The sequence below is a fragment of the Hylobates moloch genome, unplaced genomic scaffold (genome assembly GCF_009828535.3).
Source record: "Hylobates moloch isolate HMO894 unplaced genomic scaffold, HMol_V3 SCAFFOLD_14, whole genome shotgun sequence".
Taxonomy (NCBI): domain Eukaryota; kingdom Metazoa; phylum Chordata; class Mammalia; order Primates; family Hylobatidae; genus Hylobates; species Hylobates moloch.
The window spans coordinates 80461741-80488873 of NW_026652289.1; the positions used below are offsets into that span (position 1 = coordinate 80461741).

Below are 27133 nucleotides of genomic sequence, written 5' to 3' on the forward strand. Positions count from 1 at the left end.
TGTTATATATTATATATAATATTTATGTATGTTATATATTATATATATTTATGTATATTATATATTTATATATTTATTTATATAATACATTTACATAAATATATAATATATATTTATATATATATATAGAGAGAGAGCATGTATGCGTGTGTAAGGTGTTGTGTGTAAAGTGTTTCTATTGGAGTGCTAAATATAAGTAATCTTAATTAGGTTATTTTAAATAGTAAGTACAATTTGCCTTATAAAATAAATGCTAAAATGAGTATATCCAGGTCCATTTCTTGCCCATGGCAGAATGGGTTACCACTCAAAAAGTTACCAATGTTCCCCCAAATATTCCTGCATCCCTTCAATATATATAATGGGTACCTTAAAATTAAACATTTTCAAATTTGTATTTTAGGGCCTTAAACTTTAGAAGGGTATGGTATAATAAAAATATGTATTAGTCTTTGCCCGTTTCCAGGCACAGAGCTACTAGAACTTGTGGAATTTCCTGAGTAATAGGACTTTTTTTTGTTATATATAACGAGCCCCTTTGACCATACCTGGATTTATGCTAATGAAGTGACCCTTGAGTGGGGAAGGGCTAGGTAGCTTCAGGATGGCGCTGGTTACCGGAAAGACCAAGCACATGGTAAGAGGGTTGGAACTTTCAGCCTCACTCCCTACCTCTGGGGAGAGAGGAGGTGCTGAAGATTGAGTTCAATCTCAATCACCAATGACCAGTGATTTATCAATGAAACTTACACAAAAGCTCATATGAGATGCAGGGAGCCTACAGGTTGATAAACACATTGATGGGCAAGAAGGGTGGTGTGTGCCAGGGTGGACACAGAGGTTCTGCACTCCTCTAAACCCATACATTTCCCTATGCATCTTTTCCATTTGAATGTTCCTGAGTTGATTCTTTTCTAATAAGCCTGTAATTATTAACGTGCTTTCCTGAGTTCTATAAGCTATTCCAGTGAATTATCAAATCTGAGTGAATTATCAAACCAGGTCATGAGAACCATGGAATTTGCAGTTCGCTGGGCAGAAGTGTGAGCAGCCTGGGCAACTCATTTGTGGCTGGTGTCTGAGGCAGGAACAGTCTTACAGAACTAAGCCACTGACCTGTGGGATCTGCACTAACTGTGCGTAGTTACTGTCAGAATTAAATTGGATTGTTGGATATCCCATTGGTGTTGGAGAACTGGAGAATGGACTTGGACAACTGACACATATTTGGTTACAGGGAAAAATGCAACAAAACCCACAAATAGGGTAAGGGTCATACCCTAAGATACAATGAAAATGTCTGTGTTCACCCTATCAATAGCTTTATGATTTTATAGACTTATATTCCCACAAGCCTTCACATTTCTCATATAATTGTTGTTTATTTATTTTGACTCAGCTAAATTTTGTGCACCAAATGAACACTGGGGAAAGAGTGAATTACATTAAAAATTTATCTTATGACATGAATTAATTTGCCTAATTACGACATTAGAGACTTTCAACCTTTGAAGTTCTATAGAATAGGAGTGATGACGGTGAGCTGGGATATGCAGGCTGTCCAGCACAGCATATGGTCACCACCCCAGGGGACTGACTGATGGGAGAGAAGGGAAGGTGCACAGAGTCAGTGTGAAGGGCTGAAGGCAAGGGATAGGGAGAGAATGAGGATTCTGGGTGACCGTCCTGAAGGACTCAGGCTGGGGAAGAGGCCTTGAGAGAAGGGAGCAGCAGGTTTGGGTAAGTTCATTATATTGTGCTCTTTTCCACCTCTCCTCTGTAAATGGAGCTCAAATGTCAAAACAGAGACACGCACCATGAAGTGTCTCCGAAAGTCTCCAGTTTTGAATTTCATCTCTTACCAAGGTGTCCACTAATCTGAGCCATTCCCCTTCCTTTATCCATGCTTTTAGCACATATCTCACTGATATTCTCAACATGTCACCGTCTTCATTCTCAGTGACTTAAATATATGTGTTTATGATTTTCCAGCTCCATGGCCTTTCAGTCTGTTGATTTCTTCTCTAAGGTTCTTGCCCTCCACCTACCTCAGTATGCAATCCCATGGTCATTACTAATAACTGCAACCTCCCCTAATCCCCTAATCTTAAATCCATGCATTTCACTTCTCTGACCACCCCCTTCCTCCTATCTAGTACCCACTCTCCAACAATCCTTTGATCTTTTGTCTGTTCATGCACATTAGGCTTTCTACGTTCTGTCCTCCTCATCATCCAGCCTAAATTCCACCGTAAATCTTTATAATTACCTCCTTACGTATACCCTTAACTCCCTAACGTGTTTTTGTTATACTCACTTTGCAAAACCTCGCCTCTCATTAAATGCAACTTACTTCCTGTTCTTGGTTGATATCTGACAACTGAATTTGGCTGGAGAAAAAGACAACCCGCTGATGGGTCTTGCTGTAAATTCATGACCAGAGATCTCTTAATGCTGCCTGGTAATCACTCTGCATTTCCCTGGTCCATCTACTCTTCCACTCTCCCTGGGAACCACCTCATACCTTCTTTTTACTCTTCAAACCTCTAGGCACCTTTCCCCATCTTCATTCCCAACTGATGATCTTGCTTCCTACTTCACTGAGAAAATAAAAGCAATCGGAAAGGACCCCAAAAGACCTCTCTCTCTCTCTTAACGTAGGGGTGTGTGGTGTGTGTGTGTGTGTGTACACACACACACACACACACACACACACACACACACAACCAGCATCAGCACCCGTAGTCTCTGCCCTCCTGTCTGTTCTGTGGATGAACTTCCTAAAGCTGACCTTTTGCCTGCTCAAAGTCATTGCCTTAGAAATTGTCTCTCTCTTACATGTCATAGCCCCCGTCTCTACTGGATCCTTCCCATTGGTGAAGAAACAACCTGACAAGTTTCCTATGTTAACAACTCCTCTCTTGACCACACTTCTGCCTGTAGTTAGTGTCCCATTTCTCTGTCCTCCTTTAGAGCAAAACTTGAAGAAGTTGCCTGTATTGCTGGATCCAAGTCCTTTTCTCTCATTCTTTTAACCCATTCCAAAGAGGCTTTTTATCTTCAATACTTCATAGACACTGCTCTTGTCAAGGTCACCAATAACTAATGAGCTGCTTAATATAATGCCCAGTCTCAGTTCTCATCTTACTTACCAGCAGCATTTGAAACAGTTGGTCATTCTTTCCTTCTGGAAACTCTTTGTAAAGTTGGAACCCAGGATACAACATTCTGTTGGCTTTCCTACTGTCCCGTTGGTTTCTCCCTCTCAGTCTCATTTGCTGTTCCTCTTCTTCTGCCTGACCTCTTAGTACTGAGGAACTCTTCTGTCCCTTCCTCAATCCTTTACTTATCTCATCTAGTCTCAACAGTCCTTAAATGTATCGATTACTCCCAAATTCATATGTCTACACCAGACCTCTCCTCTGAACTCTGAATCTTATATGCAATTGCCCATTCAACATTTTCACTTTTCTATTGAATAGGCAACTAAATTCAACATGTCTGAAAGTGATCTCCTGATCTTCCCTTCAACAACGTCACTCCAACCTTGGCCAAATCTGATGTATCCACAGTCTTCCTCAATTGCCGAAAAGGCCATTCTTCCATGTATTCAGGCAAAATTCCTGGAAGCATTTTTGACTCTTCTCTTTTCTCTCATTCCCAATTTGGAAATTCCAAGGGCTCTACCTTCAAAACAGACCCAGAATCTGATAACTTCTGGTAACCTTCACTGCTACCATCCTGGCGTCAGCCGCCATCAACTTCAAGAAAAAAAAAAAAAAACAAACAAAAGGGCCGGGCACGGTGGCTCACGCCTATAATCCCAGCAGTTTGGGAGGTCCAGGCGGGTGGATCACGAGGTCAGGAGATAGAGACCGTCTTGGCTAACATGGTAAAACCCTGTCTCTACTAAAAAACACAATAAAAATTAGCCAGGTGTGGTGGTATGCGCCTGTAGTCCCAGCTACTCGGGAGGTTGAGGCAGGAAAATGGCGTGAACCCGGGAGGTGGAGCTTGTAGTGAGCCGAGATGGCACCACTGCACTCCAGCCTGGGTGACAGAGCGAGACTCTGTCTCAAAAAAAAAAAAAGAAAAAAAAAAAAGGAGGCCAGTAATCTGTAATCCCAACACTTTGGGGAAGCCGAGGCAGGCGGATTGCTTGAGCTCAGGAGTTTGAAACCACCCTGGGCAACGTGGTAAAACCCCATCTCTACAAAAATACCAAAAAATTAGCCAGGCATGGTGGCGTGCGCCTGTAGTCCCAGCTACTCAGGAGGCTGAGGTGGGAGAATCGCATGAGCCCAGGAGGCGGAGCTTGCAGTGAGCCGAGATCGCACCACTGCACTCCAGCCTGGGTGACAAAGCAAGACTTCATCTCAAAAAAAAAAAAAAAAAAAAAAAAAACATATATATAAAATAAAACCTGGTAAAATGCATATAACATAAAATTTGCAATCAGTGTTGTTTAGTACATTCACAATGTTGTGAAACTACAATCATTATCCAGTTCCACAACGTTTTCATCACCCCAAAAGGAAACCCCAGTGCTTAAAAAAAAGCATAAAGCAGTCCCTCCCCATCACTCTCTCCCACCCCTGACACTGCTAATCCACTTTCAGTTTGTATGGATCACATTCCACTCTCGCCTGGATCATGGAGAGCCTCCCACTGGTCTTCTACTTCCCTGCTGCCTCCACCTCTTGCTACAGTGCTCAAAGAATGAATCAGATCACATTACAGACTCCCTCAAAATCTCCAGGGGCTTGTTATTTGACTCAGAGTAAAAGTCAGAGTCCTCACAGTGGCGTCCCAGGCCTGGACTCTCGGCCCCATGTTGCCTCTCTGACATCCTCTACTGCTCTTCCCCACCCCTCCCTCTGCTTCAGCTACACTGGCCTCCTTTTGGTCCCTTGAACATCCCAAACACACTTTTTTCTTGGCGCCTGCACCAGACGTTTCCTCTTCCTGCAACACCCTCGCCCCAGATTTTTCTGGTTCCAAACTTTACTGACTTCAGGTCTTTGCTCAAATGTTGATTTCTCAGGAACATCCTATCTAAAAACACAACTCCCACCCCACCCTGACCCTCCTAATTCCCCTTACCCCGCTCTAGATAATTTACTTATATGGGTTGTTTATTGTTTATGCACCTCTCCTAGCCCCAGAAATAAATCTCCCTAGGCAAGAGAGCTTGTCTCTTCTGTTCACTCCTATCACTTAAAGCCTAGAAGAGCGCTTAACACACAGTCAGGCAGTACTGGTTGAAGGAATACATTAGTGAACAGCAGAGGGGCAGAAGTGGGTCACTGCTACCTTTATTTGACCAACTTCCTCTGACCTGTGGTAGCCCATAAGGATGGAGGGGATGGCCACGTCACAGACCATACAGAATCGTTGCTCCAGGAAAGCACTGCCCAGAGCTCCTACAGCAGGAACCATTGGCGTTGGGAAGGAGAATGGTGGGAGTGGCTATCACCTCCTTTATCTCACTGTTAACAGCCCAACACCATCTTTCCGTTGTATTCTGTTGCCTAAACTAGCCCCACAGAGGGGCAGACAGTCTCCTAGTGGTCTCCTCTGTACCTGTTGTTGTCCACGTAGCGGATCAGCATGGGGTAGAAGGCATAGAGGTCTCTGCAGAGGACCGCGAACTCATCCAGGATGAGGAGTTCCGCCTCCTGGGTGTCCCCTTTGCCATCGGCTTTCAACTGCTCCTCCTCCTGCACCGTCTTGACAGCCTTTTTCTTCAGCTTCTCCAGAGTTGGGATGAAGTGGCTTCTCAGCAGGTCGGGTCTGGCTTTGCTGATGATGGGCTGTGCATACACTGCATTTACAAAGAGCCTCCCCGTCATTTCACGTATTATGGCAATTGATGAAAATGAAAGACATGACTGAAAGGTGAGGCCGTGGAATCCCATCAACTCAGGATGGCACCTGCCCCTCGTTTCCTTCCTCAATCTTCACCTTGATACCTCCCTCTCATAGAGTCACCTCAGGGGATGGGGGACCGAGGCCACTATGGGAGAAGGTCCATATTCCTGCTCTGCTCTTCCAGGCCATGGGGAGCCCCTGCCTCCCTCGAACCTCTCAAGCACACATGGCCTATGCCACACCCCTTAGCTCTTCATGACAGACTATTTTGTATTATTTTATAGTCCATTCTTTTTGCTTTCGGCTCACTAGCAGATTGTAAACTTCCTGAAGGAAGACTTTTATTAACAACAAGTACTGTGCTAAGAGTGGGCACTCAATATATGCTTTCTGGTTATTTTACAGAACAATCTGTTGTTAAAAGCACATTAACCCAACTACCATCCTCAGCCTCAACACTTGAAACCTGCCAACCTATTGCCTGGAGACTCCTCTGGGCTCTGAGGGAGGGATATAACTCTGGTATCAATTATAAATGAATAAAAAGAGGCTGGGGTGATCACTAGAAGTTGAAAAGCAGAAAGAAGCAATCAGAGAAAGAGCGATATGCCATTCCATTGGTCTTTTTTTGTTTTGTTTTTAAAAAGATCAGAGTAATTGTAAGAAAAAAATGAGTGAGTGAGAGTTGTGAACCACTGACAATCTACATTCACATGTTTTCAAAGTGTCTTTAGCTTAAGGCATTTCAATTGGAAACAGCTTGCATTCCAGCAATTTTCTTCGAAATATCACTTTATGTTTTACTTTTATAAAAAAGATACTTTTAGAAAGAGAAGGTTAATGGCACTCTCTGCATTAACCAAGAAGTTGTGACTTCTTAGCCTTCTTCAGTGAGCAACTCTGCTTTAGATATGTAATCAGAATGGCTATACCTTATGTGGGCGATTTGGGGTTACTACTTAAAATTGACTTTGTTTAGTCACCAAGAAGTAAGTAGCCTGTCTGAATGAAGTCTAGATTCACCTGTGGAATAACAGGCCAAACTTCAGTTTCCATCAGTGGCCCTCATGCTGTGACACCTTCCCTCTGTGCACCTCTAGGGAGGTAAGGGAGGAGATTTTTTTGAAGCCCTTCCTTCCCTTAATTCAGATTTACCAAGTAAAACTCATTGAAAAATTACCTTATGGTTAACAATATTTTAGGGCTAATGGGTAATAGAGGAACACCAACTCTATTCAAATGTCCACAGAGGCTTATGTTATCTAGCTGCCATTAGCACCCAAGATATTTATAATTTTGATCTCAGTTCATCTGTGAGACAGGAAGAAGCAGTAACTTTTCTTCCTTGGTCCTGCAGAAGGACATTGATTCCTTTGTCCAGGAAAGTAAATATCAGTGTTGGATTAATAGTTCCCTTTAGCCTAGCCATTGTTTTCATGTCCAGGAGATTATATGGGTAGAGATGTTACTGGTGGACTCCACTACCTAAATCATAGGTCCATCAAAAGCAGTAATTTTGCCTTAGCTTCTATCTCCTTGGACTGTAGTTTGACAGAGAGGACACAAAATATTTGTGGTTTCCTGACTGTGGAAAGTATAGTTATTGATTTTCCAAGCCTGTCCTTTTTTTGAAGTTGCTTCAGGAAGAGAAAATTGGCTAATAACATTCATTGAGAGCTGGCTGCATGTAAGTAACTTTAGAGGGATACAAAAGAAAAAAAAAAACAGTGCCACTACCGTGAGCCCACATGAGACAGTGTCTTAGAAAGCATAGAGTGAAATACAAATGCAGAGTGACAGTAAGGAACTTACAGTGTAGGTCAGATGGGAGTGAGTTTTATACAAGTGGAAAACACACAGGATTACTTACCAGGAAAATTCTGGACAGTTATTACCATAAGAGCAAATGGGATTCTTGAGTACCAAAATCAAATAAAGCAATGCTCATTGGATTTGAGTGGAGTTGATTAAGAAGGGCTTCCTGGAGATTTGAGGGGCCTGGATGAGTAGGGGAGTGGGCCAGGAGCATTGGCCCCAGGAAGCTCTTCAGGGGAATATGTCAATTCTTTTTACTGTTAAGCAACTGGGGTGGGCATGGGGAGGTTTAAATATAGAATACAGCTTGTGCAAAACCATCTTGGAATTAATAATAGAGATGAAAAGAGAATACAGATTATCTTGGCCCCTGGGCTGGGGACTGGGGAGAAAAGGCATCGGTACCTGCAATGCGCTTCATCCAGGAGGCCTCATCGATGCCCAGGTTGTTGTTGATGATTTTCAGAATGTTGCCCAGGATGAGACTGAGGTGTTCAGAGGTGACCTTGGTGCAGCACGGCCCTGTGCTGGGGGGCAGGTTCTCAGGCCCCCGCTCCCACCAGTAGGACAGGTAGTTGCAGAGCATGGGTAAGATCACCTCGATGACATGGGGCATCTCTGTGTACCGGGCCCCTGACTCGGCCAGGTCATTGATTTCCTTCATCAGGCCTTCCAGCTGGGGGATGTCAGGACACATGTCTTCCACCGTGTCTGGCATCCCCAGAACTGATTGAGAGGAAGAATAAAGGGACAGAAATTCAAAAGCACAGTGGGTGCAAGCTTCTTTCTCTCTGCCCCTCCTTTCCTTTGGTCTTTAGAAATAAATTTCTAGAGCTTCACAGCAGTGAGCTTGGATGTGGAGTGGCTTTTGTCCTCCAGCTGTCTGTGAACAGACTGCAGCTTCCAGAGGCTGCATTATCTTCCTAAATGTCATGTTGAGGTGAGGTTAAAACAAACACGTGGTTAAAGGAGTATAGCAGACACAAGGATGAGGGATAGTTAGTTCCTGAGACTACCCTGTGATGAAGCCAGTCTCTTGGCTTCTCCCTCTTGGCCTGCCTGCCTGGGCCTTAGTGTGTCCCCTGCAGGAAAATCAGTAATCAGAAGAGAAAAGCAACTGATCAGTGTTTAGTTGCAAGTTGTGGTGCCACTGCCTGGATCACATCTATACTCGGCTTAGGAAAGGAAAAATAAAAGTCCACTCATCTAATAGTCCTTCAGCTGGACCAGAAACAACTTTCCATCCAGCTGGAATTCTGGGGGGGAAAGCATCGCACATGGACTGATTTCTGACTTCACAATAGAAATGATGGATGACCTGAGGTGGCTTGACTGACTCCCTGTCAATCACTTAATCCTTTTTGTTTCCAAGGACTGATTTGTAAGGAATCGTGGGAGCCCTATCTTTTCCTCACTCTGAATGATTGAGGGTGCTGCTCTAGACAAGGACACACAGGCTGAAGTATCAACAGACAGAGTTCAATATTCAACCAGGGAGGGTTGTCAGATGCAAGAACTGTAAACAGAAAAATCCAGGGCTTCTCTGTCCTGCTTCCCTTAGGTAAAGGACACTCTTTCCTGCAAGGCGGGAGGAAGACTGGAAGCATCCTGAAGTTCCTGACACATGAGAAGATAACAAGGGCTCTGAGGGGAGGGAGGGACATGGACAATTCTGAGTAAGAGCCACAAGCCCAAAGCTTTGCATACTCACCCACTGATCTAACTGCTTCCTACAGAATGTGTCTACTTCATCCTCGGGCCAAACTTCTCAAACTGGGGCAAAAACATCAGGCACTGAAGGAGCTAGGCAATCTGGGAAGCCACAGGAAAAATGTGGTGTGTTTTCCCAGAACATCAGTTCACTGGAAGATTTGAGGAAATTATTTTTGGTATTTGGAATCAAATGCAAAGTTCTCAGACATTTCCAAAGATAAAGCAGAAGACTGCAAATACAAATGTATGGTTAGTGAATTGGGTTATGCCTGCAGGCCCTTTGCCATTGGGATTACCATTGGCTTGAGGTCTTTCTTCTCTAGATTTTCAGATTTTATATCCATTAGAATTGAAGGATTAATAAATAGGAGAGGCCATACCAAATTCCTTGGCCTTTAGGAATACTGGTCAATTGAAAGGGACTGTCTCAATTTCTCTCATGGTTATAGCGCATGGAGCAGATATACAGAATAATCCTGGCTTTCTTGGAGAGAATGAATCTGCAGCTGAGACAAGTGGTTCTACCTGGACAGGATGTGCAGTTGCAAAGCAATGGATCCCAGCAGCCTTTATGCTATGGAATAGGCCCAATGAAGCACTATTACCCTTTTCCTAGTGATGATTTTTGTTGCTATCACTAGAGCCTTTTGGTGGATAGAAGGTTAAAAATCTCTCCTCCTTGGATGTCAGGAGTGGACCAATATCTTTTAAAACCCAGACAATTGAAAAGGATTAATAGCATGAAAGCCAAAGAACCCCGAACTTTTGTGATTTGCGCAAGGAAATTATGGGTCAGATACGGTCATTTGCAGAGAATGAGTCTGTCCTGCATCTCGCAGCAGGACAACAAAGGTCATGGGTAACAAGAACACGGGAGTCTAGAGAGACCCTTACAAACAAAATAATTTTATACACATAACTCTCAGAGTACAGAGGTAAACACAGGGAAGTCAAACGTTCTACCTTGAGGTTCTACACACAGAACAATGCCACTGCCATAGATGCAACTGAAATTTACAACTATTTGCCGTGGGATTATAAACGATAAGGCTCAGGTGCGTTTGTTTAAATGTCACATAGACAATACATCATCATGAACACTTTTTGCCCGCTGCCTAAGAAAAACAGAGTTGCTTGAGGTTGCTGCACTGGAGCCATTATAATGACCTTTAAAAGTTATTTATACATAATTGGTCCTTGAGTGGAACAAACATTTGTGATTCAGGGTGTTTTGTACTTCAAATGCCACAGCATAAACCCACAGAATGAATTCCGAGTTAGCTGCTAGAAAAACAGCCTCAGCTGTGTCCTCTTAGAATCAGACACAAGACTGTTAGGGGGAATCTTTAGGATCACTGTCCTTTTATCTTCTAGATCAATAATTCTCAAAGTGTGGTCCTCCTACCAGCAGCACCAGCATCACCTGGAGACCGGCTGAAAATGCAAATTCCTGGGCCTCACTCCAAACTGACTGACTGCATTAGAAACCCTAGGGTTGGGGCTCAACAGTCTTGAACAAGCCTCCTGGGTGATTCTGATGCACGTTAGAATTCAAGAATCACCGGATTAGATTCTAAAGTCCTGTGTGCCTCACCTTAGCACCTCTTCTCTTTGCAACACAGACAGATGGCTTACATTAGAATTGGAATAATCAACCAAAGAGAAAAGAGTTCCAATAGGGTACAGAAGAAAAGCAAACTGACTGGTAATAGAATGCTTTGGTCCGACATCTAGTGTTCTGATGAACAGATCACTGCCACCCATAACTAAGGATTTAACTAGTTTTGAATAACTGGCACTTAACAGTATGAAACTTTTTCTAGGTATATCTTAATAATTTTTGGATGAGGAAGAAAATGCACCAGGATGTTACAGGGCATCAAAGATACTAATCTGAGTAATTCTGCTGGCAAAGCATCAAGTGTCAATTAATAGAGATGCCCAATTAACTGAAGACATGATAAATCAGTTCATATTGTATTTCTAAACCACAGGCTCACATCATCTGTCACCTTATACATTCCTCCCCGCCCTTTATCCCTCAGGCCACCCACTTTGTAATGAATGAAGTCTACCTTCTTAACAGCTCATTAAGCCATCAGTCATTCTCTGGCTCTAGACAAACTTTTTAAGAGCCATACACACGGTAAGCATTCACTCTTTGCTGAATTCAATGATAAAAAACAAGGGCTCAGGGGAGCTGGACATAGAGTCCCACAGTGTGTCACTAATGGAAAAAGGACTGTGTCATCTCTAATTACAACCTTGTCTCTTTTCTTCCTTTGGAGTATGCAATGATGGGGAGTCATTTATTATTTATGAATATGTCTTATCAAATCAATGCAAAGGTATATAGAATGAGAAGGAACTTTTCAAATAGCTCTTGGGAAGGAGCACAATGCAAGAGACTAATTCCCCTCCCTGCCAAAGCTAACCTAGGCTCTCCTCTATCTTTGTCACATCCTCATTTTGCCCTGCTACTGTGCCTTTATGAACTGAAAAGCCGAGGCTGTTTCCCTCTGTCCCCAGGTGAAGCTCTACACAGTGCTGGTATAGAGACAGAGGTACACTATTTCTCAAGTCACAGTTGAAGCAGAATAAATGTATACATATCCAGAACTGTCATGACTGGGCCCCATGTCCCTTTGGAGTCAGGGAGCAACACCTGGGCTGGCATTTGCCTGGAGATGTCACAGCCACTTCTCAACTTCACCAAAGTCTGCTCTGTTGCTCAGCTTCCACTTTGGTGGAAAGCTAGGACTCATTTGGAATCAGGAGTGGGAAGAACAAAAAAACAAAGATTGGAAATCCCTTTTTTTTTTTTTTTTTTTTTTGCTAGTTTCAAAGGGAAGAAAGGGTGAGATGAGGCTGAAGCGGTTGAGGAAAGGTTAACATAGATTTCATATGGGACTTTGGAAAGTTGAGGCATCTTGGCAATGTTTCTCTTGACTACCTCTGAGAACACTAGTCTCCACTGTATTCTACCTCAGTGAAAGATTTTTATTAGTGGCCTTATCTGAATTGTCCTGGTGATCATTTCTGGGGGGCAATGTGCTCCTCTTACCTGAAGTAACAAGAAGCAAGTGGGAATAAAGCCGCCATGGGTTAGCACTTCAAATTTTTAGATGAAAAAAACAGCGGTGGCAAAGCAAAGTGTGGCATGAGCCCTTTCTTGCTCAAAATGCTTCTTCCTTAAATCTCACGGCAGTTTGAGAAAGGGGGCTTGAACTAAATGGAATTGCTGCCACGTCCAGACATCTACTGGTAGTGTATAGTATAGCAATATTTTAAGAAAACAATGGTTCTGAATAGAAAAAGTTCTGGTTGAAAATAATTGACTGTGGCTTTTTTCCCCTTAATATTGATTAGCCTACAGTTAGGTAATTTTTGCTTCAGAATAGACGGAATCATCGCAGTTCTTTCTAGTTGGAGTCCAAGCTTGATTCAAGGCTCCTACTTGAAGCTCCTCTATTCTATTCCCTTGTCCTTAGGCAGGACCACAATTAACCCAGATACAAGGACCCTCCAGAAGCAGATTTACAACTCGCCTTGGATTTTAGTTCCAGGATCCTTCTACAAAAGAGGGTGGAAAACGTTTCCTGTAGAGGGCCAGATAGTAAATATTTTAGGCCTCGGGGGGCTAAACTTTCCTGCCTCTACTCGACTCTGCCATTGTCATGCAAAAGCAGCCATAGACCAAATGTAAACAAGTAGGTGTGGTTGTGTTCAAATAAAACTTTATTTAAAATTTAAAAATTTAAATTTTAATTATTTAAAAATAGGCAGGGGGCCAGATTTGCCCTGTGGTCATAGTTTGCCACCCTGTTGGGGAACCTACTGTGTCAATACTTTTGCTAAGAAATACTCTTTCTTGTATACTTTCTCTTCCTTTTGGTGCTTTTCTATGTCTTATCTTCCATGAAGATGAAAATGTGTCGTCAGCATCTTTAGAAGCACAGCTTCTCCATGGACTTGAAGAATATAATTAGGTTATGAGTGTGGATGTGCACCTTCTGATACCACTCTGGAGAGGGACTGCAAAAAAGGAGTCACATCCCCAGGTGCAGAAGGGGAATTGAAACCCAGAGCAGACAAGAGACCCTGAGGTCTTAGGATGGAAAGGATTTCAAAATCAGCAACACTGACTCCTCACTGTACAGAAGAGGAAATCACAGCCTAATTATAACAAAGCCTTGCCCATCCTTATTTCTCCAGTAAGATGGAGACCTGCAACCTAGTCCCTAACCTCACCTCCTGGCTCCTCTCAGGCCAAGAAAGCCACAGTGCTGCAGGGCTGCTGCTCTCTGCCTGTGTGGCTCCTCTCCTCTCAGCACATGAAATGGGTTGATGACCTTTGAGGGGAGATACTTACTAGACCTCTCCCTGGGGGTTTTGGTGTTGAAGACCGAGAGTAGATTGTAGCGATTAAGGGTGGGCTCCAGGAATGCCACTGGTATGGCAGCTGCCAGCGAGGCCAGACATTCTCCAAGGGCAGGGCGTTGCCTGGAAACAAAGAAGTCCATTGAGAAGTGTTGCCCCGCACATGCTGGCCCCATGCATTGGCGGACCAGGCCTTCCACATAGATTCATCCATGGACATCCCCAGGCACTAGGCTTAGCAAGGTTGCATGCACTTCTTCCCCTCCTCTTTCTCTGGACACTAACCAATGCTCTCACTACTTAGATCCTAGTTCTTTTTTTTTCTTTTCTTTTTGAGATGGAGTCTTGCTCTGTCGCCCAGGCTGGAGTGCAGTGGCACGATCTCAGCTCACTGCGAGCTCCGCCTCCCAGGTTCATGCCATTCTCCTGCCTCAGCCTCCCGAGTAGCTGGGACTACAGGTACCTGCCACCATGCCTGGTTCATTTCTTTTTGTATTTTTTTTTTTTTAGTAGAGATGGGGTTTCATCACGTTGGGCAGGATGGTCTCGATCTCCTGACCTTGTGATCCGCCCGCCTCAGCCTCCCAAAGTGCTAGGACTACAGGTGTGAGCCACCGCGCCCAGCCAGAGCCTAGTTCTTAACTGGTTAAGATGATATAACACACTGTGCGGCTTTGTCCCTCTCTCCTAGCATGTGTGAGAGCAAGTTCTGCTGGTATCCAAATTGAGATGGATCCTCCCTGTTCTCAAAAATGCTTTGAAATCTGTGTATTTTCTCTGTGTCTATTCTCTGCTATGGATGGAGCCTGTGCCCACTAGTGGGAACAGTAGGTAGCACACCAAAGCACCAATGAGACACAAAAATAAAAGACCTGCCCTTACAACACAAACAATAGGTCCTAAAACCTACTGCTTGATTTACAAGAGAGACCTGAAATAACGGTTACTCCTTTCCCTCTTTTGTACAAATAGTTAACTGTTCACCATATCTTAAGGTCTGTGTTTTTTTTTAATTTTTTTTATTATAAGTTTGAGGGTACATGTGCACAACGTGCAGGTTTGTTACATATGTATACATGTGCCATGTTGGTGTGCTGCACCCATTAACTCGTCATTTAACATTAGGTATATCTCCTAATGCTACCCCTCCCCACTCCCCCCACCCCACAACAGGCCCCGATGTGTGACGTTCCCCTTCCTGTGTCCATGTGTTCTCTCTGGCTCATCAACTCAAGTCAAGCACTGATGCTCTGCATATGAGCTCATGAGCAGAATCCCTGGGAACTGAGGGTGCTGGGCTGCACCTCGGGGAATGTTACAGGATCATCACACAACAGTGGCCAGCTTGAGAAAGGGCACTTGGAGCCAAGAGCCAACACTTGCCACATTACTGTGATTCTGTGGAAGCAGAAGGGCATCCAACTCTTGTGGGTTTCCTTCAGTTCCCCACTAAGACCTGTGCCCAAGACTGTGTTAATTGCCTCTCACTGTGACAACAGCCAATAATTCTAGCAGCACCAAGAAGCTAGAATGCCAAAAGCATAGATTGTCTTAAAGTGGATAACAAGTATTTATTATGGGGAGGTTAGGGGAGCCTTTTATTTTTTTTTTAAACTGAGAAGTAAACCAGATAGTCTTAACCTTAACCTTTGTCCTCCAGATTCTTTCTCATTAAATGCAGGGCAAATATAGAACCTGTGTTCTATATTGAACTCTACATCAACAATGTGATCAAATAACATCTGTATGGACTAATCATAAGGATTAGGGTCAACCTGCAGCTTTGCTCTAACAGAGAAATAGACACACTTGAGTTAGGTTAAAAATATGATCTTGGCCGGGTGCAGTGGCTCATGCCTGTAATTCCAGCAATTTGGGAAGCCAAGGCGGGTGGATCACGTGGTCAGGAGTTCGAGACCAGCCTGGCCAACATGGTGAAACCCTGTCTCTACTAAAAATACAAAAATTAGCTGGGCGTGGTGGTGGGCGCCTGTAATCCCAGCTACTTGGGAGGCTGTGGCAGGAGAATCATTTGAACCTGGGAGGTGGAGGTTGCAGTGAGCTGAGATCACACCACTGCACTCCAGCCTGGGTGACAGGGCAAGACTCCATCTCAAAAAAAAAAAAAAAAGAAAATTGTGATCTTAACTGGTCTTAAAAAAAATGCACAAGACTATGATAGAATCTGCAGACAGCAAATCTAGGGTATACAGAAGTGCTCTCCTTGAGATATAAGATAAATCTGCTGAACTAGAGAGGAGGAGGAGGGAAGGGTGGGTGAGTTGGCAGAAAGCTGTGTATTCCTTCGAAAACCCACCTAGTCTTCATTCAAGTTACCAAACGTATTTTAAAAAGTGATCTTTTAAATTACTATAAGGGGAAGTTAATATATGTGGTTTTATGTTTTATCTTCTTCTTAGGCTCGGCTGATAGCCTACTTGGCCATGAAGTGTTTGAACCGATAACTTTAAAATCAGCCCCCAGTCAGCAACACTGGATTGACAGGTCCTCAGTCAGGCAATCTCTTCTTAGCTGATGGCTCAGTCTTGTCCTTTGGATGAAGGTTTGACTGCTAAAACCTCCCCACCCAGGACTGCTCCAGAGGCAGAGCGGAAGCCTTTGGACAAACCAATCCCGTTGTGCCCTGTGTATCAATGCTGCCCAGAGACCGAGACCGCTGAGAAGCAGGTGCTCTTGGCGAAGCTTTCACAATGCAGCTTCGCTTGTGAGCAGGCCCCAGGCCAGGCCTATTCCCCTGCATTTCCTTCTCAGCACCTGCTCTTCCCTGATTATTTCTCTTCTTTACTAAGCTGAAGGTCGTGGCCAGGTGTGGGAAGAGGGGCATCATTTTAATGTCAGACTTGAGTTGCCAATTCCCTCGGTGATAACTGAGGATAGTGAGTGCTTCTACACCTCAAATACAGGCATTCACAAGGGGCAATTTTTTTCAGCTAAGAGTTTTACCATCTTTACCATAGTGGCCAATGAGGAGAAATATGGTGTCTTCTCTCTTCAGTCTTGCTTTGTGAATTGGAGGAAGAAATAAGAAGATAAATTGTTACAGGACAAGAAAGGCCACAGGGAGAGCATTGGGAAAGAAAACCTGGATGAAAATCAGGAATAACAAGGGGTAAGATTTCAAATCTGATAGCTTTATTTATTTATTTATTTTGAGACGGAGTCTTGCTCTATTGCCCAGGCTGGAGTACAGTGGTGTGATCTCAGCTCACTACAAGCTCTGCCTCCTGGCTTCAAGCGACTCTCCTGCCTTAGCCTCCCGAGTAGCTGGGACTACAGGCACCCACCACCACACCCGACGTATTTTTGGTAGAGACGAAGTGTCACCATGTTGGCCAGGCTGGTCTCGAACTCCTGACCTCAGGTGATCTGCCTGCCTCTGCCTCCCAAAGTGCTGGGATTACAGGCGTGAGCCACCGCATCCTGCCTGATAGCAAATTTTACACAGAGATGAACCTAGGAGACAAGGGGTCCCGAGGTGGCTTGGGACTGGATAGATCCATTATTGTTCTTTTTTTTTTTTTTCTCTTTCTTTGACCAAAATTAAAACCATGATCTCCTGAAAGTGGATTTCTAGAAGGTTAGTCAGACACGAAGGCAGTCCTTGGGGTAACAGGCTGTTGCTAAGTCTCAGTTCTCTGGTGCTGTGTTGACTCAGGGGACTGGCCCTGCGCTCTCATATTAATTACTGACAAACCTGACCACTCCACAAGCTCCACAACAGGGCATTTTCTAGTCTGGGGTGCACGATGGTGCTAATTAGCTTCTTGCCAAGAAATAAACAACAGCTCTCTTGGCCTAGCTGTTAAAAGTTAAACCCAGGAAAAAAAACAAAAGTAAAACTGAGAAGTCTGTAAAAGCAAAACCCAGAAGTCTGCCAATTAATGCTCCTGGCTGTGAAATATCAGTGTGAATGACTTTGGCCCCAAAGCCCAAGGAGGGATTGAGCCAGGCAAAGACTTGCTGTTATTAATATAAGGCTCACCGGTCATTAGTGCTCCCCAGCAGGGAGTGTTGGTATGGGCCAAGCTTCTTGCAGAGAAAAGCCTACAGAAACAGCTCCATAATATAATCAGAGGATATACTGGAAGGGTTTATCATTGGATATGGAAACTCTCTTTATTTAGAGACAAGTTCTTGTTTCATAGCCCAGGCTGGAGTGCAGTGGTGCTATCACAGCTTACTGCAGCCCTGAAAGCCTGGGCTCACACGATCCTCCCACCTCAGCCTCTTGAGTAGCTAGGACTACGGCATGTGCCACCATGACTGGCTGATTTTTAAAATTTTTGTAGCCACTGGGTCTTGCCAGGTTGCCCAGGTTCATCTGGTCTCGGTTCTCACTGCCTCATACAGTATTTTTCACACAATACATACTTGGTCAATGGTGACAGACTGGACAGTGTTCAGTTTGTATCTCAGTTTTTGTTACATCCTAATTTGACAAGTAGCACTTTCCTTTTCAATCTCTCAGTTTTATTTCCATATATCTGAATCTTGCCTCTCAAAATCGATTGTTAGGGATACAGGAAAAGACAAAGTCATCAAGGTAATAATAATAATATCTTGCACGTAAATGGTGCTTTGCAATTTTGAAAGTTCCTTCATTTATATTCCAGAGGGTACTAAAGAGAGGAAATAACATGTAACAGAGAAGCAGAAAGCACAGCGGGGACAGGGCAGGACACGGGTCTAGACAGCAGTGCTGGTGACCTTAGAGGTTTAGGGAACATTGGTGCAATGTCTGATCAGAAATAATTGGTCAAAGGGAGCCAGGCGGGATGAAAGAAACAAAATAGCTTTCAAGCATGAAGTAGAAAACTCAGTCTTCATTTGAAACAAAACTGAGACCCAGTGTTTAATGTTATCAAGTTTCAAGCTTTGCTTTCTTGAATAACCCCCATCAAATGCTCTTTCAGTTCATCAAAGTATCTCCAAGTGAAATAATTAGGTATTCTGCGTGATTAAATGCACAAACCATTACCCTTTTCTGAAATTTTGTGTCTGCAAACTCCACTTGTCAATGACATTCTCAGTGTTGTTGTCTCAATTAGAAAATATTCCAAAAGAAATGTCTGTACTCCGTTTCAATGACTTTGCCCCTCACAGTCAACCCTATCACCAAGGTGTCTTGAATAATTTCCATCTACAAAGCATACTCCAGGTGTAGCTGGAAAGCAAGTATGTAGTGATTCCCTTACATACGTTCATCAGTCAAGGAGACGTCAGCAAAAGGTGGTAGAGAAATGGTGGGTTCATTGTACTTTCCTCTGTGAAACCCCCAAGAAATGAAAAGAAACTGGGAAGACATCTTGATCTATGCTAAAATTGGAAAATGTACAATAACTCTGAACCCATAAAATACGAACCAAATCAAGTAAGGACACTGAAATGGAAACATGCTTTCCAGACCTGGAAGAGGACTTTGGCCTCTGGAAGTGAATATAGGGGTTTTAAGGGGGCCAAAAGATAAAGTTTTGCCCGAAACAATGAGGATGAAGGGTGTGAGCAGGCCACGAGAGACCTGGTAGGCAGCATGCGTGTGGGGCCACGTTCCATATTACAGAGTAGCAGATGGGAACAGAGTAGGGGAAAGTATACAAGCCATCTGCCATTCTCATGACCTGGACTACTAGCCTAGAGAAACCCTGGAGGTCAGGCGAAGTGAAAGGGTTAGAAGTAGCCCGTTTTGTGGCCGCTGACTTGAGTTCTCTAAGTAGGGAATACAGTTACATTAAATCACTAAACACAAGTCCTATGACTCTAAGATGCACTGAGTTTCACCAACCTCTCACCTGGGCCAGCTGCTTACTTTAATTGGGGGAGAACATCAGAGGCTGAGCATTGGTACATTGCTAGGGCTAAACACACAGCTGATTTAGGGAGAAAGAGTGAGTCCTGAGCCAGCTTCTCAGATGTGAAGCTGCCTGCTGTTCCTTCCTGTTCATTCTCCTCCGTTTTAAAACACACAAGCACACACATCCTCTCCACTCTCGAGAACTAGCCATGTACCTAATAACCAACACACAGATGAGAAACATAGTTCAGGGGAAAAAATATCTAGAAAAAAAATACAGAAAAAAGCAATAGGGACAGCCTTAACCTAGGGGCTTCTCCAAGCCTTGACTTCTACCAACATGGAGTACGAAGCACAGGCACAATTTTCATGGTGCTGCAGATACACAATCAACCTGGAATGAATCCATGAATAAAGGATAGAAAGTCACATGAAGAGCAGTCTTTTTCTGGTCTGACATTTCAGAGTTGACTTTTCTTTGACTTTTTTTTTTTTTCAAGAGAAGAATGCATAAGCTTTACAAAAAATTGTACCAAGAAACATACAGACATATGGGTGAATGTATACTTATATACATATAACGAGAGAATGAGAAAGATACTGAGGATGTATTTACAAATGCTCAGTGGGAGAAATAAACTAAAAACATCTGCCTCAAGTGAAATTTGGCATTAATGGAAAAATTTTTTGTTGATTTTTCTGTGATTTGGTATAAAATATGGATAAAACTTTGTCTGCCCAGTTCCTATCCTAAATTACAAATGATTTATCTATATTTTATGTAAAACAGTAAGGAAAGCCTGACAACTGTTAAAGACTTAAAATCGTAATAAAAACAAATGTAGCCATTAGTTCCTCAATTTCTTGTGTTCTGGAAGCTATTTAGAAGCCGTGATTATGAAGAAACAGACACTTCTACAACATTTCTTGGTTTCTAGTACATGACTTCAAGTCAGTGGTTCCTTAGTTCTTGAAGGGGCTGAAGTCTTTTATTTCATTTTTGGCTTTATTGAGAAATTGCAATTTGAATAAATATAAGTTTTGACATGAGACAAGGGTTCACTGCTGATTTGTTTGATAAAAGCATCATACATAGAGGCAGCACCTGGAAAGCAGATACCGAAGGATTTTAGATTAAGTAACTGTAAGCACAGACCGAATTCTTTCCAGTTTGCTTCTTTGAAAAGGCAAGAAGGAAAACAAAAATCTTCCAAGGATAAGAGTAAGATCTAGAGTTTTGTTAATACTGTTTATCCTTCCAATCTTCCCCATGGATTAAACAGAACAACAGAACACAAGGCCTTTGATGCTGAAAAGCAAGGGGTCACCGAAGGCCTCTGCTGCGACAGGCAGATTAGAGAGGCAAAACTGGAACCCATGCACTTCTGCAGTCAGCTTGCTCAGACTCAAGAGTATTGACTAGCATTGCTAATACCAAAGTGTGCACTTGTTGAAAACTATAGCAAATCTGACAGCCAAGACTGGTAAAGGTCCAGGGTTGTAGCATACAGAAACTCATTAAACACTAAAGCAACTGCCTCATGTCCCTTGAGCTTCTCAGCAAACTTTAACCTCAGAAACTCTGGAAGCTATTTAGAAGCTGTGATTCTGAGGAAATAGACATATCTCCAACACATTTTGATTATGAGCACATGATTTAGCTTGGCTATATTGCTTCTCCAGCCACATACATTCACCAGCTATCTCCACAGGAGTCATAAATCTCAATAGCCTCATTATTGCACTTCTTTATGTTGCCAAAAGCATGTCATAAACAAGGCCCAAAACCACCACTCTATATCAGGGAGCATTTTGGTCTTGCTGGATTGAAATGATATCATTAAGTGTTCAAAAAGCTGTAAGTAACATTTTACTACGCTTGAAAGTGTTAGCCTCTTCGTTCACTAATTACCTTTCAACATAAATGTTCTTTCCCGTCCCAAGGGAGTACAGGCTGCACAGTATGTGGTAGCATGAAATCTGCACATCACCCACTGAAAAAAAGAAGAAATGTCATTGATTTGCATCAATCCTGAACACAGAAAGGATCCGTGAAGAGGAAAAAAAAATGCATGAGCATTTTTTGAGTAAAGAGCAAAAGAGTAAGGAGTAAAAGATCTCTCCCTTTCTCTCTCAACAAACATATTCCTTTTCTACCCAGATGCCAGTTTGCTAATTGCTGGACTGGGAAAAAAAAAAAAAAGATAGGAAAAATCCTCCACTGAGCAATCCCAGTTCCTTTGTGGGGCTTATCATGAAGATTACATCACTTCACAGGGAAAGGAATCATTTGACCAGTGGGTCCTTCCATAATGGGATTTGGTTTGTTTCCAATAGAGAGAGACATTTTAGCCCAATTTTATCCAGTGCAATATTTCCTTCCTTTGGAAGGAAGAATGCAGAAAATCTGAAGCTTGAATGAGCCTTTTGCTCATTTCCCAGGAAGATACGTCCAACTGCTAGACTTCCCTTACAGATACAGCAAAATCCCTCACATCTGCGTATCCCAGGTTCTCTGCTGGGTGTTCTGCAAAAGGCAATTCAATAGTATGGTTTTATCATGTTTCCTAGGGGAAGGGCATGTTTTGCTTGTGAATCTGCAGGCTACACATCCCTAGCCATGTCTGGAGCTCATACCAAGGCTGGGACTACTTTCAGAACTAATTTAATGTTTTATTTTTGGACCAAGGAATTGCATTGTTTTTATAACACAAAATAATGAGTTTGGATGTTCCCCCAGCCCCCACACAACATAAATGACTGATTTTCAGTTGTTCAAGGATATGAAAGACATAGTCTTAGCTATCAACAACTGGTCAGATTAAATCATGTCCCAATATTTAAAGTGTAAAACTGAAGTTTGGTGGCAGACTATCGGCACAAGGGGCTGGAGGAGGTGTTGGCACTAAACATGGTGTTAATGCAAACTAAAATAAAACCAACCAGCTTTGGTCTTCTGAAAGCTCAGATAATGAAATGTTAGCATTTTTCCTTTGCTCCTGGTATCCAATGAATAAATTAAGTCTTCTTAATAAGAAAAATGGTGTCTCAAAAACCCAGGAGCAAATCTGTATCTCCCACTGTATTACTCAGATAACCTTTCAAATTAAGCGAGAGTACAATAGCTAAGAGCTAGACCAGCAAATGGGAAATTCTGGTCCAGAACAAAAGTGGAAAAAGATAAATATTATATATTCAAATTAGGGAATTTCTTTCCATTCCAAGAGTATATTACTTCTTCTTCTTCTTCTTCTTTTTAATCTAAGAAGGAAAAGGCATGGAATAATTCTCTCTCTGCTCTGCCCTCAAGGTCAACATAAGTGAATGGGCCCTGCACCTCCTATCTGGGGCCATGTGCACATAAATCCATGACAAATACCAGTAGAACTCACAGAGTAGATCCATTCCAAACTGATGCTGAGTGACGTGCTCAAAGATGGATGTCAGGATGGGGAGCAGAGCCACTGTAGTATAGTTAATATTCTGAGAAACGCCTTTAATCTGCGTTCGGGAATGGGTGAACTTCCCAAGTTTCAGGTTTTCTGAAGTCTTCTCCAAATCTTCTGCAGCATTTTCAAAGAATGCTCGTAACCCAGCTTTCACCAGCTCTGAGCCTGACTTCATGACAGTCCTGCAAAAGCAAACAATGTTCAAATCTAGAAGCATAATCTGAACTTTCGTCCAATCCCCTTCTTGAAACTGGCAGTGTCGTCTGGGCAGACATTTGCCACTCCTGTCACTCAATGACACTGTGTCAGGAGAAAGGGAGACAGCAGTTAACATCCAGGAAGAAACCTGAATCACATAATCCCAGAGGGGCTAGCCACTGGACAGTCTGAGGAAAATATTGCTCACCTCTTCAGGAAATGCAGAGAACAATCTAGAATGAAGCCAATATTGGTCACCCGCTATTATCTACAGTAAGTTGCAACTGGCTAAAGTCTTCTGTAAATATCTAGTTAAAAGAACAGGGAAATGAGCTTTAAGAAAAGTTGTGGGATAAACAACTTTTGTTTGTTTGTTTGTTTGTTTTTTTGAGACAGAGTCTCACCCCGTCACCAGGGTGGAGTGCAATGGTGTGATCTCGGCTCACTGCAACCTCCGCCTCCCAGGTTCCAGCAATTCTCCTGCCTCAGCCTCCCGAGTAGCTGGGATTTACAGGTGCCCGCCACCACGCCCGGGCTAATTTTTGTATTTTTAGTAGAGACGGGGTTTCACCATGTTGGCCAGGATGGTCTCCAACTCTTGACCTGGTGATCCGCCCGCCTTGGCCTCCCAAAGTGCTGGGATTACAGGCGTGAGCCACCACACTCAGCCTAGATAAACAACTTTTATAAAGGCTAGCTAGAAACATAAACTCTTCTGATGTAAGACCTCTTAGAGAAAAAGAGCAAGGAAATAAGTCAACAGAAGCTTAGATTTCTGTTAGTTTGCAGGAAATGTCTTAGGTTGGATAAGGAAAGAGAAAAGAGACACCTAGCCCTTTTAAAGTAGATAGCTTAATCAGATCTCTGGAAAACACAAAACAAAACACTGAAATGTGATCTACAGGGATGAAGATCAGCTATGGACATCTGAAGCCTTCCCTCAAAACTACAGTATTTCATAAAACTTAGAATTGGAACAAAGCTTACAAGTCATCTGTAAGTTTTGTATTTCTATATCTTATTCAGAAGATTATGAAAGACTTGGTTCAAGGACAGATACTTTTTATCTACATCATTTTCCTGATAATCATTCAACTCATCAAGACAATACAAACAAAGAAATAAAGTCAGTTAGGCTTGTTCTTATCCTATAAGTATTCATGAGCTATCTTCCTAACTTTTTTTTTTTTTTGAGATGGGGTCTCAGTCCGTTGCACAGGCTGGAGTGCAGTGACCTCTCATGAGAGCCTCCCATGCTCAGCAATCCTCTCACCTCAGCCTCCCGAGTAGCTGGGATCACAGGCATGTGCCATCATGTCTGGATAATTTTTAAAATTTTTTTGTAGAGATGGGGGTCTATGTTGCCCAGACTGGTCTTGAACTCCTGGCCCCAAGCGATCCACTCACCTCTGCCTCCCAAAGTGCTGGGATTACAGGCGTGAGCCACTGCATCTGGCCCTTCCTAACTTTCTAGTCCCAGGTTTTGTTAGGAATAATTACTAAACACACCAACCTGCAACTGACCTTCATTTAAAACAAAATAAAACAAACAAACAAACAAAAAACTGGACTCTCTCAAGACTTTGCCCAAGTTTCTTGGAGTAAAGATTTCTCATCCCTTTAACAGTCCTTACTCTCCTTTTTTATAGCCATTCTCAGTTCATTGTGGATTTTCGTCTTTGGGACACTCTTTTAGTGTCCGACTCTTTTAGGTTGGTAACCTCTTTTGCATTGGGTCTTAGGTGTGTGTCCTCCTCCCAATTTTGCTAAAGACGTTTCTTTTTTTTTTTTTTTTTTTAAAGATGAGGTCTCTCTACATTATTCAGGCTGGTCTTGAACTCTTAGGCTCAAGCAATCCTTCCACTTCAGCCTCCTGAGTAGCTTCAACTATAGGCAGAAATCATGGTGCCCGGCTCTGACAAGGACCCTTCTTAATGGACATGTTAAAGAAAGGTCCCTGTCAGTTCTTTCCACTGCTTCTCTCTTATTTTTATTTATTATTATTTTTTTAAGACAGGGTCTGGCTCTGTCATCCAGGCTGGAGTGTAGTGGCGTGATCTCAGCTCACTGCAACCTCTACCTCCTGGGCTCAAGCCATCCTCCCACCTCAGCCACCTGAGTAGTTGGGACTACAGGCATGCACCACCATGCCTGGCTAATTTTTGTATTTTCTGTAGATAAGATGTTTCACTATGTTGCCCAGGCTGGTCTTGAACTGTTGAGCTCAAGTGATCTGCCTGCCTCGGCCTCCCAAAGTGCTGGGATTACAAGCGTGAGCCACCGCGCCCGGCCTGCGTCTCTCTTTTCAGTCTCATCATTTGTGTTATTACCAGAACTTATGTATTATTTTTTAAGACTTCTTCCCAAATCCCTAGGCCATGGGATCAACATCTTTGTCTCTGATTCTTTTGAAGCCAGATCTCTGTGCATTTCCTTCCTTGGCCATTTTGAATTCAGAGCGCTGTGGTTCATCTTTCCCATAACATTTGTAGATTCACCACCCACCAGTGGGGTTTGCCACATTATATATTTTATCTTCTAAAAGACGAACTTCTTAGGAAGGAAAGACAAGAATGGATCAGGCCTTTGCGTTCCGTCTATGCCATGGCAGTGGCTCTCGTTATGTGAACTGAGAAAAAGAGTGCTAACTTCTATGGTCTTTGCCCTGTCTCCCCTCTCTTCTCAAACCCTGGCAGCAGCGATCTGTCTCCTCTTCAGTATAATTAGTGAGATGAGAGGGTTAGAGAGGAAGTCACGAGAAACTATTGGGAAAAACTGGGCAGACTTACCTTGTGTCAAGTGTCTGAGCTAAGATGTGAAGACAGCTCACCATTGTAGTAGAATCACTACCTAGAATAAAAAATATCATCTGTGATTCCCTCAAACCACTCAGCCTGTCTTTCAAATGCAATCTTCTCCATATGCACAAGCCACAGCCCAGCATAATTAACTACCAACACATAAAGTGCTGGGCCTGTGTTCAGAGACAATGCATTAATTTCTAGCCTGACACAGCCTTTGCTTTATGATGGATGCCAGAGGCAGAGCTTAAAATTTTCATTGGTGTGGAAAATCTGAGCAGTTAAAAGGGTAAAGAGGTCATTTATCATGCTTCAGACCAATTTTCTATGGCAAATTTAGGTGACACCTTAGTCCCAAGGCCCGGGTTGTCTGAGGAAGACACAAATAAAGGCAAAGTGCAAGTTCAGGATAATTACAGGGAGGAGCGGTGCCTTGAGCAACACTTCACTTACCAAAGAGGGAAATTCTGTGTCTAACAAGAGCAGCAAGTTTGCAGAACAGGCTGAAGCAGAAAAGAAAGCAATTCAGAAAGTCACAGAGATTAAAGGACTCATGCTTTTTATCCCCCACCCCAATGTCCCTTACACTGTGAAAAAGAGAGCACAGAGTGGCATTCTAGGAAGATGCACTATGTTCCTAGCAAAGAATCCTCTGGTCTACACTCAGGAACATGTGTGGTTCACACTGCCTTGGAGAATCATGAAAGGTACCTTGCAGGCAGCTCCATCTTTATTAAACACAATCCCTCTGAAACAGTTATAGTATTTTGCAGTGACCTAGTGCAAAGTATCCTTTGCTATAGAGTACCATGTATTGAAATGTTCATTTGTGTGACATTCGGGGATAAATGAGGACTCCGGAAAAAAGCATGATTTTCCCCTTGTTGCAATGGATTGCAAACCATTTTGTAGCCTTCCATTGAGGGTATGAAGTTTTAGTTGGGAGGCTGGCAAGAAGCTGGGATTGGAAAAGTGTTAATGGTTCAGGTACAAGTGAGATTGTGTTAAACAAAAACATTTTAAGAATTGTATATTCTCTGTCATCTCCAGTTAGTCTCCAGGCCTGACCAGGTCACTGTTCTAACTGGGTCCTT

The 27133-nt window shown here is 43.0% G+C and overlaps 1 protein-coding gene across 1 annotated transcript in view; it reads right to left on the minus strand.

The window, feature by feature from the left end:
• The window catches only part of RYR3 (ryanodine receptor 3), a 564315-nt gene that overhangs the window by 71790 nt on the left and 465392 nt on the right, over window positions 1-27133 (minus strand). Inside the window, exons 61-67 of the mRNA XM_058427349.1 lie at window positions 26493-26542; window positions 26028-26088; window positions 22984-23222; window positions 21504-21585; window positions 13772-13902; window positions 8092-8412; window positions 5584-5824 (exon numbers count right to left, since the gene is read on the minus strand). Of these exons, the coding sequence (XP_058283332.1) occupies window positions 5584-5824; window positions 8092-8412; window positions 13772-13902; window positions 21504-21585; window positions 22984-23222; window positions 26028-26088; window positions 26493-26542 (1125 nt within the window). The remainder of the gene's footprint in view (window positions 1-5583; window positions 5825-8091; window positions 8413-13771; window positions 13903-21503; window positions 21586-22983; window positions 23223-26027; window positions 26089-26492; window positions 26543-27133) is intronic.